The sequence below is a fragment of the Capra hircus genome, chromosome 2 (assembly GCF_001704415.2).
Source record: "Capra hircus breed San Clemente chromosome 2, ASM170441v1, whole genome shotgun sequence".
NCBI classification, from domain to species: Eukaryota; Metazoa; Chordata; class Mammalia; order Artiodactyla; family Bovidae; genus Capra; species Capra hircus.
Genome location: NC_030809.1, coordinates 64,400,446 through 64,419,124, shown reverse-complemented (window position 1 = coordinate 64,419,124; position 18,679 = coordinate 64,400,446). Strand labels below are relative to the sequence as shown.

Here is an 18,679-nt window from a genome sequence, read left to right as displayed (position 1 = left end):
GACAGATTGCTGCTGTTTTTTAGTCAGTAAGTCATGTTCACCTCTTTTGTGAACCCATGGACTGTAGCCTGACAGGCTCCTCTGTCCATGATATTTCTCAGTCAACGATACTGGAGTGGGTGTCTTTACAGCTTTTAAATTGTTAGTTTTCCTTACCTGCTCCCTGAGTCCCTCCATTTGGCTTCCAGATTAAAGCCAGAAGTGCAAACTGATGAATAAATGCCATCTCAGTAACCCAACCGGAAGATGTATGTGGAGGCAGAATCTGCTTGTCTTGTCAGGCTGCTGGTGCCTACACCAGCCATCCTGGGGCTAAGGGGCTGTAGGAAGAAAGGAGTGATTGCTGGAGAAGAGCCAGTATCACAGGCATCCACGGTGAAGCCTTCGGAGATGAGACCACATCTCCCCTAACTCCACTCACACACCGCTCCTAATGCACCCCCTCCCTGAAAGTGACTAGAAGAGTCCAGTGAGATGGGACCTTGCTGACTGGAAAGGAAAGGAGCTAGAAGTTGTGCTAATGTATACTGCAGGAATCTGGCACTGAATAAAACTGAAGTTACAAGAAAATACAGTTTCAAAACCTTATGGGCTAGAGATACTATCAGAATGAATTTTGGGTTTGGGCATGTGTGCTGTATAACTAGTGGTTGTATGTAACAAAGCAAGCCAAGAAGCTGTTTTTTTTTTCATTTTCCTAAATAGACATGAAAGATGAGCTTGTGTATGGTCAGTGGTCGCATCAGGTAATATGTATATCCCATTGTTCTCCACCTACAGATTATCCGTGGCAGTTTTACATGTTATAGTGGCTTTTCTTTGCAGTCCTGAGTATCTCAGAACTATGCTGAGACACAAATTGTTTTCTAAGGTTTGAGCCAAATATAATGGGAAAATTAATTTGCTGCCATAAATACATATGTACATGGATGGATAGATGGACAAACAGATAAACACTACCCCAAAACTTAATAAAGTATGATTTTAATTACCCTTCTTGCAGATTAAGTTCTGCAAGAACTTAATTATTACCATTAAGTTCTTTTGTTAACAGTAATAGTCAAAGGTATTCTGTATTAGATGCCTTCAATTATCTGTAACCAGATTGAATTGAGGTCTCTCTGGGAATTCTTTTTTCTTAAGTACCTTTACTTTCATGTTCTTTGGAAGTTCATCCAATGTAAGTGACAGTAACCAGATTTCACAGTGTTGGAATCTGACTATGAGTATATGATTCCAAACAGCTGTGATTGGGTGATTTGCAGGTCCTTGAAATGAATCAGTTTAACTTAAGACTGTCCCTTTTAGGTGTAGATATTGTTTCATTTTTCAGTTGAAGAAAATGAGACCATGAAATACTGTCTTAACCGGCGAAATTGAGATTTGAACTAAGATGTATACATTCAATACCTTACTTTCTCCATTATACCAGTGGGGAAATTGGTTCCCAAAGAAGAATTAAATATTGATTTGATTTTGTGTTTTATGGTCTCCAGTTTTTAATCTGCATTTACCTTGAGATTTTATTTTCTTGATGTCCATAATTTCACTTGTGCTTATCAGGATTAGCCCAACTTTGTTCATTAAAAAAAATTTTTTGTTAACCTTTTTTGCTCACCTAATTTTTATATTGTTTTAAACATTTCTCTGGAATCTTAATATACTTTTGTCTGTTTACCTGATTATCATCCTAAAAATACAAATATAGAAATTTAGTTATAAGAAGAATGATAATCCAAGTGACTGATACTTAAATGGATACAGCTGTTTCTATAAAGTGGTTTCTTTTCTTCTCCTTAAACTTTTTTGAGTTTTATTGAATTTATACATTACTTTTGGGGCATAATGAAAGTAGTTTCTTTTGCTTCTAAAATTAAAATGACATGAATGTTTACATATATTTTAAGGATTATTTCTAAGTCAGTTGCATAATCTTTCATTTATATGTAGAAAAATGAGAGTCGTCCACTCACCCAGATCCAGTATATAGCCTGGCCCGACCATGGAGTCCCTGACGATTCAAGTGACTTTCTGGATTTTGTTTGCCACGTAAGAAATAAGAGGGCTGGCAAGGAAGAACCTATAGTTGTTCATTGCAGGTATTTTATTTTCTGTCTTTTATGATTGAGTAACTGACTAGATTCCGTCTGAGCCACCAGGGAAGCCCAGAAGGAAATGGCAACCCATTGCAGTATTCCTGTCTGGGAAACCCCACAGAGAGAGGAGCCTGGTGGGCTCTGACCCCTGTGAAGTCACAAAGAGTTGGACACTACTGAGTGACTAACACTAAGTGACTAAATAGGTCATTTTTTAAAGGGAATACGTACTCTATTTTGCCCTTAAGTTGTGTTTGTCACTCTGGTAATTAGAATTCAAAGCTGTGTTCTGAAGGTAGAAAGCAAAGAATATGACAACATACAATTGACAGAAACTTTATCATAAAAAGTAAAAATAATACTTGTTCTTAAAAGTTTGTCTTTTTCATAGTCAAACATTTCTGAATTTGAGTTATGTCTTAAATTTAATGGTATTATAGATTTGATGAAATAATAATATTGTAAGAATTAGATTGTATCATAAGGTTTGGATTTCCCCCTCCAGCGAGGTACTCCATCCTGGCCCCTCCTAAGACCTTTGATTAATATTTCACCTCCTTGGAGTCAGTTCAGTTCAGTTGCCCAGTCATGTCTGACTCTTTACAACCCCATGGGCTGCAGCACACCAGGCTTCCCTGTCCATCACCAACTCCTGGAGCTTACCCATACTCATGTCCATTGAGTCAGTGATGATTCCACCCAATACTACCTCAGGATGTGCCACCTGCAGGAGTGAGCAGTAGCGGACACGCTCCTTCCTTTCAGATTCAGGTACCCATCTGCCCTCAAGGGACTGAAATCACTGACTCCAGCCTCACTGCCACAGACCCAGAAATTAGGAGCCAGGAATTGTTTTCTCCTTCTCCTTGTTACTTCTGTTATTAAGTGATTTGATTCAGAGGATGTATTAAGGTATCTCTTTATCCTTATACTTTCCAGTACTTTTTAAGGGTAGACTTTCACATCAATCAAAACAGATTGTAGACTAGTTATTTGAGAGGCAGATGACAGGAATGGTGGGCACATTTGGCTGTTGGATATCCTTAGTTCTCAATAGCTACAGAATGCTTCACGAAGTTGTTCTTAACTACCTCAGTGGTAAAGTTTAATGAAAATTAAATTTGGCTTTAAAAGCTAATTTTTTGAGTGTTTTAGCTGTCTTTTTTGCTTTTGTTAATGATTTATTATTGTAATTCTCTTATTTTGCATTTTAAAGCTGTTATGTCACTAATCTTCTATACCTTGTTCAGATTTTAAAAACTGAAATGTAACACTTTTAAAGTTGTATATTGCAACTAACAGTGGGGGAGATGTGGTTACAAACCATTTAATCTGTATTAAGTGAAATTTTTTTGTTGTTTTCAAAATAGTTTCCAGTTGCCTTGCCACTTTTTTTAATATAAAATATTAAAATCAAGTTGTTCTTCTACTGTAATATGATTCAGTTCTATAAGTTTCTGCACAAAAGGCGTAAGAAGTTTAACAGAACAGTTTCAGTAAGACTTTGCCCCATATTTGTCCTTTTTAGTGCTGGGATTGGAAGAACTGGGGTTCTTATTACTATGGAAACAGCCATGTGTCTCATTGAATGCAATCAGCCAGTTTATCCACTAGATATTGTGAGAACAATGAGAGATCAGCGAGCCATGATGATCCAAACTCCTGTAAGTACTACAGAGCTCATGTGTAAGTGTATATTCTCAACGTCATGGTTTTTTGTTATCCGTGTATGTTCCAAACTATACTTTTCTCTTTTTAATTCTCTTCCAGGAGGTAATAACCCTAGCATAGGGATTGGCAGATACTGTCCATGAGCCAAACCTGGCCCGCCACTTGTGTTTATAAATACAGTTTTATTGGAAACAGCCACAGCTATGTATTTACATATTATCTATGGCTGCTTTCACATTACAGTAGCAGAGCTGAAAAGTTGCAGCAGGCCACCATGTGATTGCAGAACCAAAAATGTTTGCTATCTGGTCTTTTGTAGAAAATGTTTGAGAGGGGGTTGGGGGGGAGAAAATGTTTGCCAACACTACCCTCGCTTGCTAGTTTTTGACTGCTTCAACAGGTGCAGAGAAGCAACTTATCCTATATTCCTTAGTCAAATGGAATGCTGAGAACGATAGTGTCCCTAGACTGGAATCACTAGTGTCCCTAGACTGGAGAATCTTGATAGAGCTGCTTTCTGTGAAACACCTATAAGGAAATTGCCTTTCTTTTTTCCATAAGAACTTAAATTGCAACAGCAAAAATCATAGAAATTAAGCTATTAACTTACTGTGTTCTATAATGACTCTGAATTATGTTCCAAGAATCAAAAGAATCATGAAATTTTAAAGTTAATATTAAGATTATTTTTTATATTAAGCCATTGTGAAATGTTTGCATTGTTGGCGGCATTAAGGTTATTCAAGTGAACTGACCTATGTGGTCTAATAAATGCCTGCTATATTATTAGCATTTAATTATAGAGAATTTCAAACATACACAAAAACAGACAATGTAATGTACTGAACACTGTGTTGCATAGTCAGCCCTGGCATTGGCCATCACGTTTCCTTTATACGACTACCTACTCTCCTCATATTTGAAGCAAACCCTGGATACCATATCATTTTGTCTATATGTATTTCAGTATGTTTCTCTAAAAGATAAGGAGTGTTTTTCCTTCTAAACAAAACTGTATTACCATTATCACACCAAATTATAACTAGCAATAATTCTCTAATATTAGCAATAGCCAGTATTCAAATTTCCAATTGTTTCTTACTAATCATGTCTTCTCAAATTTTAGAATAGCTTTATATAATTCACGTACCATAAAATTCACCTTTTTAACAAATGTGCAGTTCACTGGTTTGTAGTATATCATGGTGTTTGGCAACCATCATTGCTATCTAGTTTTAGCACATTTTCATCACTCCAAAAAAGGTTCCCTGTACCCATTTTTCCTAGTATCTTCCCCAGCCTTCCCCAACCTAGTCCTAGGCAACTATTAATCTACTTTCTATTTCCATAGTTTGCCTATTCTGGACCATTCTTGTGAATGGAGTCATATAATTTGATTTTTATAATTGGTTTCTTTTAATTAGCATAACATTAAAAGGATATACATTCTGTAGTATAATCAGTACTTCATTCCTTTTGCACTGAATAGATACATATTCTTCTATATTGTTTCCACTTTTTCACTATTGTGAATAATGATACCATAAGCATTTGTATATATGTTTTTGTGTGGAAATGTTTTCGCTGTGCTCAGCGAAATTGCTGAGTCATGTGAGGAACTGTTCAAAGTAGATGTACCATTTTGCAGTCCCCTGGCAGTATGTGAGTGTTTCATTTTCTCTACATCATTGTCATTGCTTGTCATTATCTTTTTTTATTTTAGCCATCCTGCTAAATATAAAGTGGTATCTTATTGTGGTTTTGATTTGCATTTCTTTAATAAGTAATGATTCATGTGGTCGTTTATCTGTGTATCTTTGTTCAAGAAATATCCAAGTCTTTTGCCTGTTCTGCAATTTGGGTTTTTGTTTTATCATTGAATGTTAAAGAGTTCGTTATATTTTCTAAATAAAGTCTCTTATAGATCTGTGATTTGCAAGTGTTTTATGCTGATCTTTCACTTTCTTGATTAATTTGAAGCACAAATTTTTAAAATTTTGATTAAGTCTAGTTTTCTTTTTAACCACATATACTTTTGGTGTCAATAGCTAAGAAATCACAGCCTAATTTAAAGTCACAAATATTTATCCCTCCCCTTTCTTCCACGAGTTTTATAGTTTAGGTCTCACATTTAGGTGTCTGATACATTTTGAGTTAATATTTACATATGGTTTGAGGTAGCGTTCTAACTTGATTCTTCTCTGTATGGACCTCCAGTTGTCTCAGCCCCATTTGTTGAAAAAACTATTCTTTCCTCACGAATTGTTTCTGGGTCGCTTGTCAAAAATCAGTTGACCACAAATACGAGTGTTTATTTCTGGAGTTTCAGTTGTAGTCCGTTGATTTTTATGTCTGTTCTTATGTTACTACCACACTGTCTTGAATACTAAAAATTTATAATAAATTTTGAAGTCAGGAAATCTGTATCTTGCAACTTTGTTTTTTTAAAGACTGTTTTGGCTGTTCTAGGTCCCTTGGATTTCCATATGAGCATTAGAAACAGTTTGTCCTCTCTTCAAAAAAGGCAAGATAGGGATTGCATTAAATGTATAGATCATTTTGCGGAGTGTTGCCATTTAATAATAATCCATGTTCAAAAGCATGAACACAAAATGTCTTTCCATTTATTTATGTTTTCACCGATTTTCTTCAGCAGTATTTTGTAGTTTTCAATGTACAAATCTTGTACTTCTTTTTGTTAAATGTATTCTTAAGTTTTTAAATCTTTTTGGTCATATTGTAAGTGGACTTGTCCTCTTAATTTTGTTTTAGGATTACGCATTGCTTAAATATAGAAGTAAGCTGGTTTTGTATATAGACCATGTAGCCTGCAGCCTTGCTGAAATCACTTATTAACTCAATTTTTTACATGTGTGAAAGTAGATTCCTTAAGATTCTCTCTATACAAAATTGTGTCATTTGCAAATAGAGTTTAGTTCTTCCTTTCCAATATAGGTATGGTTTTCTTTTTCTCATTTCATATCTTCTCTTCATCTTGCCCAAGTGCCCCAGCAAGAACCTCCAGTATAGTGTTAAGTAGAAGTGATGAAACTAGACATCCTTGTCTTGTTCCTGGCCTTAGAAGACAGCTTTCTGTTTTCTACCATGAAGTACCAAGATTTTTCATTAATGCTTTTTTATCAAATTGAGAAGGTTCCCTCTCACTAGTTTACTGAGTGGTCTCATGACAAAAAGGTGTTCAGTTTTGTCAAATGCTTTTTCTGTATCTGTCGAGATGATCATGTGCTTTGTGTCTTACTCTGTTAATATAGTGTATTAGATTAATTAATTTTTGAATGTTAAACTTACCTTGCATTCCTGAGCTAAATCTTACTTAGACATGGTATATAATTCTCTTTATGTGTTGCTTGACTTGATTTGCTAGTATTTTCTTGAGGTTTTTATATCCATATCCATACATAATAGATTTATTTTTAATTGTTGTAAAATACAGAACACAAAATTTACCATCTTGACCATTTTAAAATGTACAATTCAGTAGTGTTAAGTATATTCACACTGTTGTATAACCAATCACTAAAACTTCTTCATCTTCAGAAACTAAAACTCTGTACCCCTTAAACTATGACTGTCCATTTTCCTCTCTTCCAGTCCCTTGGCAGCCATCATTCTATTTTCTGTTTCTGTGAATATGACTGCTCTGGATATATCATATACATGGAATCGTACATATATGATTTTGTGATTGGTTTATTTCACTGAGCATAATATCCTCAAGGCTCATCCATGTTGTGTGGCAGAATTTCCTTTCTTTTTAAAGCTAAAAAATACTTCATAGTATGTGTATACCACATTTTGCTTATCCTTTTATCCATTATTGGACATTTGGTTTATTTTCACCTTTTGTTGTTGTTCAGTTGCTAAGTCATGTCCAACTTTCGTAACCCCATGGACTGCAGCACACCAGGCTCCCCTGTCCTTCACTATCTCCCAGAATTTGCTCAAACTCATGTCTATTGAGTTAGTAATGCTACTTTTAGGTTTTGTTGCCTAATGTTGCTGTGAGCATGAATGTCTCATGAATGTGAGCATGAGTGTCTTTTAGACACTGCTTTCAATCTTTTAAGATACATACCCAGAAGTCAAATTGCTGGATCATATCATACATAATAAGTTTTTGATTTTGTTCTTACAGTTTGTGTAAAGTCAATATTCAAATATGGTCTACATATTTTGATTGGTCTGTGTCTCCTAAACCTCTTTTAATCTGTATCTTCTTCCTACCTCTCTCTCTCTCTTTTTTATTTTGGCTGCACTGGGTCTTTGTTGCTTTTGTGCAGGCTTTCTCTAGTTGAGGCGAGCTGGGGCTACTCGTTGGTGCAGTAAATGAGCTTCTTATTGCAGTGACTTCTTGTTGCGGAGCACAGGCTTTAGGCACTCTGCCTTCAGTAGTTGCAGCACATGGGCTCTGGAGTGCAGGCTCAGTAGTTGTGGTGCACTGACTTAGTTGCTCCACATGTGAAACCTTCCCGGACCAGGGATCAAACACATGTTCCCTGCATTGACAGGAGGATTCTTATCCACTGCACCACCAGAGAAGTCCATTCTCTCTTCTTTATCTTGCAGTTTATTTGATAAGCAAACCCGGATGTTTGTGCTGCATGTTTTCCCATAGTCTAGGTTTTGCTGGTTGCATTCTAGACGGAACAAGGTGGTGTTCTCTGTCTTATCTGGTAAACGGATCTGTAGCCTGTAGCACCTTCAGTGGTGTTACGTTCTTCCTTTGAGAGGCACATGATGTGTCTGCCTTCCTTTTGTGATGATAGCTGCCTTGGGTGATCAGTGTCTGCATCACTTATCCATTTGGCTTGCAAAATGATGATATTCTGTTATTCCTTTTTTTATTTATTAGTTGGAATACTTCTTTAAAAGAGAAACTTCTCATCTGCTGTTTGGTTAACTGGTGATACAGTCTGCATAGGAAAGGCAAGATAAATACTTAATGCTTTCCCTTTACTTACAAGTTTTTAATGCAATGAATTAGTTCATTGGCCTCTCCTAGTGGCGACCACTTACTTTTGTTTGTTTTGGTATTGTTTTGAATTCATGTATTTAAACATGTGATATGTTTCAACCCATTGCAATTATTTTTCTTAAATATGCATAATTTATTCCATTTTTGGTTCCTGGGAGACTGTTCATTCTAGCTCCTGAGCCTTTATGTCAAGAGCTAGTGACTTTGATAGCTCATTTGCTATCAGTATAGATGTCCAGCTTGTACATTTCTTGTCCCAGACTTAGCATTAGTAATTTCTCCATAAAGTTCTGGTCCTTTTTATTGGGGAATTATTTTAGGGACCACCTTCTGAGGGATTTTTATTGCTGTTGGGTAAGTGTCAGTATGTGTCTCTGAAAATCTTCGGTTGCCAGAAGAGGGAAAACAAACTTATCACGAGTTAATACTGGTGCTTCTGCTATAGATTCAGACCACAGTGTTTTCACTTACCATTTTCTACTTAACATCTTTGTCCCCTTTTCTTCTTTAACAAGAGCGCAGGTTCTCCATGGTACTGGAAATGCTTGGAGAAGGCAATGGCAACCCACTCCAGTACTCTTGCCTGGAAAATCCCATGGACAGAGGAGCCTGGTAGGCTGCAGTCCATGGGGTCGCGAAGAGTCGGACACGACTGAGCGACTTCACTTCAACTTTTCACTCTCATGCATTGGAGAAGGAAATGGCAACCCACTCCAGTGTTCTTGCGTGGAGAATCCCAGGGATGGAGGAGCCTGATGGGCTGCTGTCTGTGGTGTCGCACAGAGTTGGACACAACTGAAGTGACTTAGCAGCAGCAGCATGTCACAAGTACTCATTTGTTTTATTACACAATACCCAACAAAGTCTCAGAATAACAAAGCTAACACCACAAACAATGTGATTGCCAAAAAGAATTTTCAGTTCTTTTCTAGTTATTTTGTTTTGGAATATATATTCTACAAAAGATATATAGTCAAATTACTGTTTCAAAGTAATTTGAAATAGCTCCTTTCTGTGTGGTTATGCCATCAACTAGATAGATACGTGGATATGTTTTGTATTTTGTTTATAGAGGCTTTTAAAATTCATGTTCTAATTATGGACTGTCTTTACATGATTCCAAAGTGAAATTTATGAAAGAAGAAAGTATATTCAATAAAGTCTAATCTCTAGCTCTCTCCTTCACCCTGTTGACTCCTTTCCTTATAGCAAGCCATAAAAAAAAAAAAAGATTTATCCGTCCTTCTCTGTTTTCTTACACATTGAGTTAGGTACATATTTATATCCCTGTCCCATTTCTCTTATAAAGATAATATATGCACTTTTCTCTGTCTTGCCTTTTTTTACTTAGCAAAATATCCTAGAATCATTCTATAATATTCTGTAGACTTTTTTCCTTTTCTCTCCATTTCATAGTACCCACTTTGAGAATGTACCTGATTACTGACCCAGCCCTTTACTGATGACAATTTGAATTGCTTCTACTTTTTTGTTTTTATAAATCTGCAGTGAATAGCCTCATTTATGAATAAATATTTTCAGTTTCTTTTTCTAGTTTATCTTTTGGATAGAGTCCTAGAAGTGGGATTGCTGGGTCAATAGATAAATTAATGTAATTTTGTTAGATACTGCCAGGTGTTCACCCATAGGGCTTATAGTATTGTACATTCCTATTAGCAATGTATGAATGAGTTTCACCAACAAAATATGTTGTCAAACTTTTTTTGCCAGTCTTAGTGAAAAATTATGTATCCGTGCAGTTTTACTTTGTATTTCTTGTATAAGCAAGCCAGGTGAGATGTTTACCTTTTTTGTTTGTTTATTTTCTAGTCTTTCTGATCAGTTCTGTTTTTTATATTTTATTTTTCAGAGTCAATACAGATTTGTATGTGAAGCTATCTTGAAAGTTTATGAAGAAGGATTTGTTAAACCTTTAACGACGTCATCAAATAAATAAGAAAGCAAAGGTCTGGGAAATGTATTGGAAATTGCTTTCTGTTTTATAGTCACTGTGCCATAACACTGCTCACAGGAAATGGCATCTAAACAGACAAAAAAGAAGAAGAACTAAAAAAACTGAAAACTTCAGCACTGTTGCACTTTATGTTTTAAAGAAAAAGTCACTCTCTCAAAATCTATAATTCATGTGTTTGAAGACTATTTCATTCTTTGCTCCAAACAAATAGTGAATAACTGAGTATGTTCAGGGTAATTTATGACATCTTGTGGTGGTGCCATGCCGTCCCCTTCTGGTAGAATTGCCACAAACAAGGCTCAGAATTCTCAGCATCTCTGTTGCATACCTGTATCTTGAAAGCAAAAAGCATTCAACATCAGGAGTCCGCTCTGGTGTCTCCCAGTGATTTGTGTTCTTACTATACTGATGACCAGATGTTACTTTTTAAATGTTAGCAATATCATTCTCAATATTAGCCAATACACTGCCTATGGATGCAGCACATCTTCCCCTACACTCCCCCCGTAGAGACCTGCTGTTTGGAAGAAGAAAGTGGAATTTGCTTTTCCCAGGAAATGCTGCACATTGTCCATTTACCAGCATCTTATAGAAAGTATAAATATGAATCTACAAATTTTCTTGAATTTAACAATATAACTTACATTTATCATAAGGTTGGCTTATTCCAAATCATGTGATTTCACATACTTGATGTAAAGGAATGCATGCATTGTGTCTTAACCCCTTAAGTGCCTTGCGACGTCTTTGTATGTCTAATGAAAAGGCACTCCTTTGACCCTACTAGGAGGTATGTATGTATATTGTACATTTACAGTTTTATGCATTTTGAATCAGTTCACCATTTTTAAAATGGCTTCTCGTGTTGAGAGTTATGCAGTCAAAGGAGGGTAATGAAATTCTGTTTCTTACTCAATTCCTGTATTTTGCCACAAGAAGCCAAGATAATTTGTGACCTACTGAGTGAGTGCTCTGCTGCTATGGAATTATTCAAAGCCTGCACATTCCTTTCCTGAGGGACAGGGGTTACAGTTTAGCAGCTGAAGTTAAAAGATGCTTTATTCTTCAAATTTCATATTTATTTTACCCCTACCTTTAGAAATGGCACCTAATATACACTTTGAAGTTAAACATATGAATAAGCTGAAGTTAAAGCAGCTAATTGTGACTTGTTTCTATCACTAACTAAATTACCCCTTTTTAGCATTCATTTCAGTTCTTGTCAAGCTTTGTTCACACTGGTCTGTTGATTGGGATACTACAAACAAAGGATAAAACATTATTGAGTTATTTCTAAATGTAATCCCTCAACAGCTAAGATGAGGACTTTCTTGTCATTTTGTGTACAATTAAATTACTCCAATTTATATATACTTGTTAAGTTATAAGCATGTTAATATGGAGAGTTTTGATTGTCCAGCCTGATGGAGGACCTGATAAGAGTGTGTATATTATCCTCTTCAGGTTTTTTCGTTGCTTTTTTCTTTTTAAGTCCTCAGAGAGATAGAACTTTAAAATTATTCAGTTTTAATATAAGTGGGAATTTTCTCAGCTATTGAAATGTTACATTACAAATTACTTTATATGGATTATAGTTAAAATAGATTCATTTACTAGTGGTTTCTGAATATTTCTGTATAGTCTTGATAAAATTTACAGTTGAATGGTAGATATTTTGGAACGTCATTTAGTGTGAGCGGGAAAATGTACATTTAAAAATCTTTGGTATAATCTAAATGATGTTATTTCAAATGTTAAAAATCCATAATAGTAAATCTTAGGAAGTTAAGTCCTAAACATTAATAGCCAAAATACCAAATACATTGTTGTATTAAAATATTTTACTTTTTTTAAAAGAGAAAAGTAAGCATAACCTTTATTTCAAAGTGAAATTCTTGTATCTATTTCTGAATTTCACAGTCAAGACAGTATAAGATAGTAAATAGCTACACAGTCTTATTTGAACATTCCATTCTCTGCCAACAGATAGGTATGATCTAGACTGCTGTATGACATCATGGTACGGTGAAATGTGAAAAAAGTAAAATGTTGGGAGTAACTGTTTTGGCAGTAGTTTTTTACCTGAATTAAAGAGAAAACCTATCCAACTATATGGACAGAATATGACAACCATAGACAAAGAGGTAAAGTTGTATAGATGTAAGCAGATCATAGTGTCGTGTTTTTTGACTTAGGGTTACATTTACACTTTGAAAAGTAACTGGTCATTTATTGGCAATGAGCACTGCTGCCTTTGTAAATCATTAATGCCAGTTTTTAAATGATAATATATTAAAATTTTTTAATTACCTTTAAATTTCTCATATATGGATTTTTCTTCTGGGAGCTACACCCTGTCAGTATTTTTATGTACAGAAAATATCCTTTTTCAAAGACATATTTATTAGGATCTTAAACTTAAATTATCCCTACAGCTTTTTAAAGTAAACATTGCTAGTTATGATTCCCTGGTCACCTAACAAATAAGAGTTTATGCCTGATATTTTTTGGCCACGCCTTGGGATCTTTGTTCCCCAACCAGGGATCGAACCCATATGCATGGCAGTGAAAGAGCCAAGTCCTAACCACTGGAATTCCATGGGACTCCCTGCCTCCGAATGTTTTTGATCTGTTCATAAATCTTAAGTAGAGTTCTAGGAATAATCTCAGTTTTCGTACACTTAGTAGTTCCAGGTTCCATTCATATCAATGTAATAGTATGTGACAAAAATGCCAAATTCCTTGTATCTAAACTACTCCCCTCTCCAGCAGCCAACCCTACCTCCCCCAAACAACCCACATGTGCAAGAAATCAATGTTGCTATTCTCACAACTGGAAATAGGTACTGGTGAATCAAAGGACTTTTGTAAATGCTAAGAATGTTTGTAAAAAACCTTGCCTCTGATTCAGGATGGTTTTACCACATTCTTTTTAGGTGTTGTGTTGACCAGCTGACTTGTGTCAGCACTGTGTACACAGGTTGAGGAATATTCTGGAATAGACTGCATTCATAAGAAGAACACTTAGTATTTATTAAATCAATGCATAATTCAAAATAAAGGCAGAATAAATAGCATAAGAATTCACTTCCTTTGTACAGCCTGCTGGCACAAGTAGGAGGGTAGAAAGGGTTGACCATGTTGATTAAGAGTAAAGAGAAAATTTATATATAAAAACTGACTTTGAGTGTATAAAAATATGTTAAGCCATTATGACAGTTGCTTGAAGGTTTCAAGTACTAGTATATACACATAGAGATGTTTTATGCGATTATGCATTTGTGTATTTCACCAAGGCTGATACTAACAGGGGTAAAGGATTATGTTAACTATGGGAGTTGTTTATAATCTGTTGGCAGGTGATTAGCCAGGTCTAATCAGCTATTTGAACAAAAGTCTCCCGTCTCCACTAGAAGTACCACAACGTGAGAGCTGAAAGAAACTTGAAAGATTTTATCAAGGCTCACCTTCTATTACTATAGGTAACTTGTGAATATCATAAATTCTTGTGAAGTTTAGTCTATTTCAGCTCAAGAATTATACTCAGGCAGTATTTTTACTTAATTTAGAAAACAAGTAGGCTTTAAAAAGCAATCTAATTAGGGCTCCACTCTGTCTGCTTGTCATGCTTCCCTGATTAAACAATAGCTTTTGTCAAGTATTTGGGCTGATGTACATGCAGTGTGAAAACATTCGAAAATGCAAATTAGAAGACTGATTTTTAAAAGCACTTGAAACAGAACGAAGATTTCGAATGTATGTCCAGTTAAATAATTTATGTTCATAATGTGAACATGTAGAATTAAAGCATTTATATTTGTTTTATAATCTTAAATCAGGAAGGAAGAAGGAAATAAGGATTTTTAACAATGTTCTGTGTAATATCTGTGTTTTGAATATTTAAAGATATTCTGATGGTAAGGTTGCCAAAGTAGTTTTGAATTCATAAAAATTATTTATACCACAATAATGTGGGATATGTTTACACCTCTTTTATTTTGTAGTAATTATTTTGTAGTTCTGATCAATTTGCATTTAAGTCATTTACATTAAGGTAAATATTTGTTAGAACAAATACCTTTTAATAATACAACAGAAAGATAAATTGTGCCACAACTTCTGTGTGTAAACGGCCACATCAACAAAGTAACTGCTTTATATTAATACAGCTTATTGCTGCTCATGTTTGCTTCAGCTAGCCAACTACAGTTTCTGCAACCATTTTTTTTCCTGGTGTTTCCTGTAAGTAAAATACCTATGCTTTTAAAGCCCATTGGATTGATTTTATCAAGTATCAGAATTACTGATCTGTTGGCAAAGTTTTATTGGTGTCTCGGCATGATCACAACACAGCTTGTAGCAACTGTTTTATAAAGTTTTTAGAGAATTGTATAGCTCCAAAGGAATTTGTATAATAGCAAAATTTATTTGAGGGCTAACTGCTAATAGGCAACTTCAGCAATTTTACAGAGAGCTCATGAAGTTAATCTCAAAATTGTACTTTTGGGGATTAACTTACTTTACAATGTCTACAACTATTTTCAACACAACGTTTTACTATACACAGACTTCATTTTTCTCAGTAGCAATTCCTACAATAAGCCTTACAATGTTATCAAAAACAATCCCTATTTCAGTGAGAAATGACACATTTTATTTTTATAATCTGGGTGAAATTGTTGTGGGTAGACACCAAATAGTTATTTCTGTTCCCATATCTAAATTTGCTGCTACTTATTTGTATGTTTTTTCTAGTTTATTGTTGATTTCTAAAGTTTTGTGGTCATTGTTATCTTTATTGTCATAATCTAAGCTGATTGGGCAGCCAGGGGTACTGGGGTACAGTCCATCAATGCTGACTAGGCAGGGTTCAGTGAATAAATAAGTAAACCAGTTTTTGTTTTTGTTTTTGTTTTTTTAATTTACAAAGTGAAAGGTATTAGCAATATTGCAAGTTTAAGACTATAGTTTTAGGAGGAGGTTCTAATTGTTCCTAAAACCAGTACAAGAATGAAAATGTTTGAAAGCCTTGTTTTGCTCATAGAAAGTTTCAGTTAAACACTGTAGAACTTTCCTACCTATTGTTGTGTAAATTATATAGAAAATATTTTTCTATGGACAAAAGATTGAAACTGTTAACTTCTTTTGCTTTAAGGAAAAAAAATGATATTTGTATGTCTTTCATGCTGTAAAGAAATGAATGTATCTTTCAAATGTTACTAGAATTAAGACTTGATCTTAAGGGTAAGGATATGCTTTGTTTTAAAAAAAGTTAGCAAGGAATTGGAAAGAAAGAGTGTTTCCCACTTCATTATACAAAATGCAATTTTAGAAGAAAATGTCACTTTCTTTATAAACAATGATCATTATTGAAGCATATTTCAAATACCTTCTTTTTCACTTTGCTTTGTGTTAGCTCTAGAACAGAAGTTTTCCAAAAAAATGTGTGCATACTGTTTTAAAGTATAAAATCATTAAATTGTAGACGTCTGGAGTGTGGGGGAGTATGTATGTGTAAGAGTAAGCATTCTGCTGCATGTGTTTACTGTGAAGGAAAGTTCTCAGGCTTCATCACTGTCTCAGCTACAGATGAGGACAGCAGTCTGAGTATGTGACTTCGGTGAAAACTGTGGCTAACACTCACCACAGTAAATCAGTGCAAAGGCCCTGACAGATAGTTTGTTTTTTATTCTCAATATTTTGGGCAGGTAAAACCACTGAGCCCTACTCTGACCTATAGCAGTGGTGTCTTATATGGCTGAGGGTTTATTAATTTAGCTGAACAGAAGACAAAAAAAAGCCCTACATTTTAAACCAACAGGCATGATTAATTTGTTCAACAATTTCTTTGAAAGGTAGTATTTATTATTCATCATGCACTGAGCTTGACTCAGTGGGGCCTTCATTATTTGGGCTCCTTTCTCCAAGGTAAAAAAGGTTTTTTAACTTCCATTTATAGTAGAGTCTTTGTGATGTAATATTTTCCTTCATTAACTTTTGTTACAGCTGTTAAAAGATTAATATCAGGCCCCCTGAATCTTGAGAGTTTCCAAAATTTAGCAGATAATCTGATAATCTTAACTAAAATGTCACATTGCTACATGAAATTATCACCATAAAATCATTAAGGAGACTCAGCCCTACAATCTTAGGCCAAAATAGGTTCTGATTTGTGTTTTCCCTAAATTCACTGTAGGCACACTTGAACCCATTTTACCTGCTACTAAAAGAAGCTTCTTCATTTCTGTTTCTGAATTGTGTTCCAGTTACTCATGCTTTCTTGTATCCAGTAGAGTAGGTCATATTTCATTGCTGAAATTGATTTTTTGAATTTCAAATAGCACTTTATTTCAAGCTTACTACTGACTTAATTTATACATTTAAAGATAAAATTTATCCTAGAGTCTTGTAAATATGGAAAAATATAACATTAGCACATAGAGCTCATTGGTTTAGACCCACGTTTAAATGCTTTACAATGATCCCTTGATTATTTGATATTTATAAGGTAACTTGTGTGATTTTAGCTTTGCCACTCTTCTGTAATTTATTTGGTACAATAAAGACTACCCAGTTGACAGTCTTGCTGGACTCTGAGTTCTCTCAGCTAGCTTCAGCCACATTTGGTTCACTAAAATCGTTCTGCTTTGCATTTTTGTACATTACATGATGAACACCTGGAATCCATTTGTTTTGTTTTGAGTTGTACTTAGGTGTTAAGTCAGTGCTTCACCACCAATAAGTTGAAAGGGGCAAAGTTCTGACGCTTTGTATACATGTTGAAGGGCAAGATTTAAGAGACTGAAAGTTTACATTAAGCTGTTTTCCTTTTCTGTCATTAGAGTATTAGTGCTTAGGCAAATAAAAACTGTCCAGCCTGGTGTTCCAACAGCATCAGGATGTTGCAGTTACATCCCATATTGTAATCTTTTAAATAAGAAAAGTTAGTCTTTATTTTCTACAGCGTAGGCTTAATTTTAGGACAGATAGTATATGATAGATTCATCAGTGATATTTTTAAGTAGTAGTTTTAAAAATAATATTTCTATGTAGAGACTGTTTCAATTTGGGATTTTTTTTCTTGTAACAGGTGCTATATGTAAATATGAAGGGCAAAAAGTCACCTAGTTAAAAGTCTAGTTAATTTTCTAATTAGATTATGATTTTACATAGTTTGCTGCCATTTCACATTTGGTTGTACTGAACTAGTAGCTAAATGGAATTAGCCCCTTAACTTTTTAAATTCTTTTCCCCCATTTCACAAAAATACCTCTTTCCATATGGTTTCCCGTAATTAGGAGACAAAGAATCATATAGTTCATTTAAAATCTGTAAACTTTAATTTCGTCAACACTGGGTTATTTGAAATCATCACTATGCATTCTATGCATTTGTCACTGCAGCTTATTGTGTGCTTGAAAGACCTTGTGGATTTGTCTTAATTTCCATGAAAAATTAGAATTCCTGCAATGAATTTTATGTACTAACAGCAAGTGGGATAAAAATGTTGGTTTGCATTGAAACTGTTTAACCCTGAAAGCAATTTATGTGAAATGCAGTCATTATACGTATTTTCTTGGCCATAATTCATTTTGACTGAGAAATAGTTGTTCAGGTTCAACGTGAAAAAACTCTAGCTGTGACTTTAAACTGTTCAATTGCAAAATAAAGATGTGCTTTAGTAATTTAAGTATAAGAGTTTTAAAGATTATTTTATGGGAGTTTTCATTGTTGGGCTTTTCAAACAATGGTTATTTTCATTATTGGGTGGTCATAGACTAGGAGAATGTTAGATGCAAATTTTATTTCTAGAATTATTGATGTAGTGGTTGTGTTTGTGGGTGAGTGGGTGAGTCAGGAACTAAAAGGGGTTTAGAAGATTAAAGCACGTCTGATGAGACGCTCCTTGTTCACTGGCCACTGCTGGATTCCTCACTTCTC

General features: G+C 34.8%; 1 protein-coding gene across 3 annotated transcripts in view; it reads left to right on the top strand.

Moving 5' to 3' along the window:
- The window catches only part of PTPN4 (protein tyrosine phosphatase, non-receptor type 4), a 198,154-nt gene extending 179,726 nt beyond the window's left edge, over nucleotides 1–18,428 (top strand). For 2 of the 3 annotated variants that reach the window (XM_018061766.1, XM_018061755.1), the window contains exons 25-27: nucleotides 1,951–2,099; nucleotides 3,625–3,760; nucleotides 10,634–18,428. In XM_018061766.1, coding sequence (XP_017917255.1) covers nucleotides 1,951–2,099; nucleotides 3,625–3,760; nucleotides 10,634–10,720 — 372 coding nt within the window. In that variant the 3' untranslated portion in view covers nucleotides 10,721–18,428. The remainder of the gene's footprint in view (nucleotides 1–1,950; nucleotides 2,100–3,624; nucleotides 3,761–10,633) is intronic. The other variant, XM_018061760.1, reaches the window with a different exon arrangement.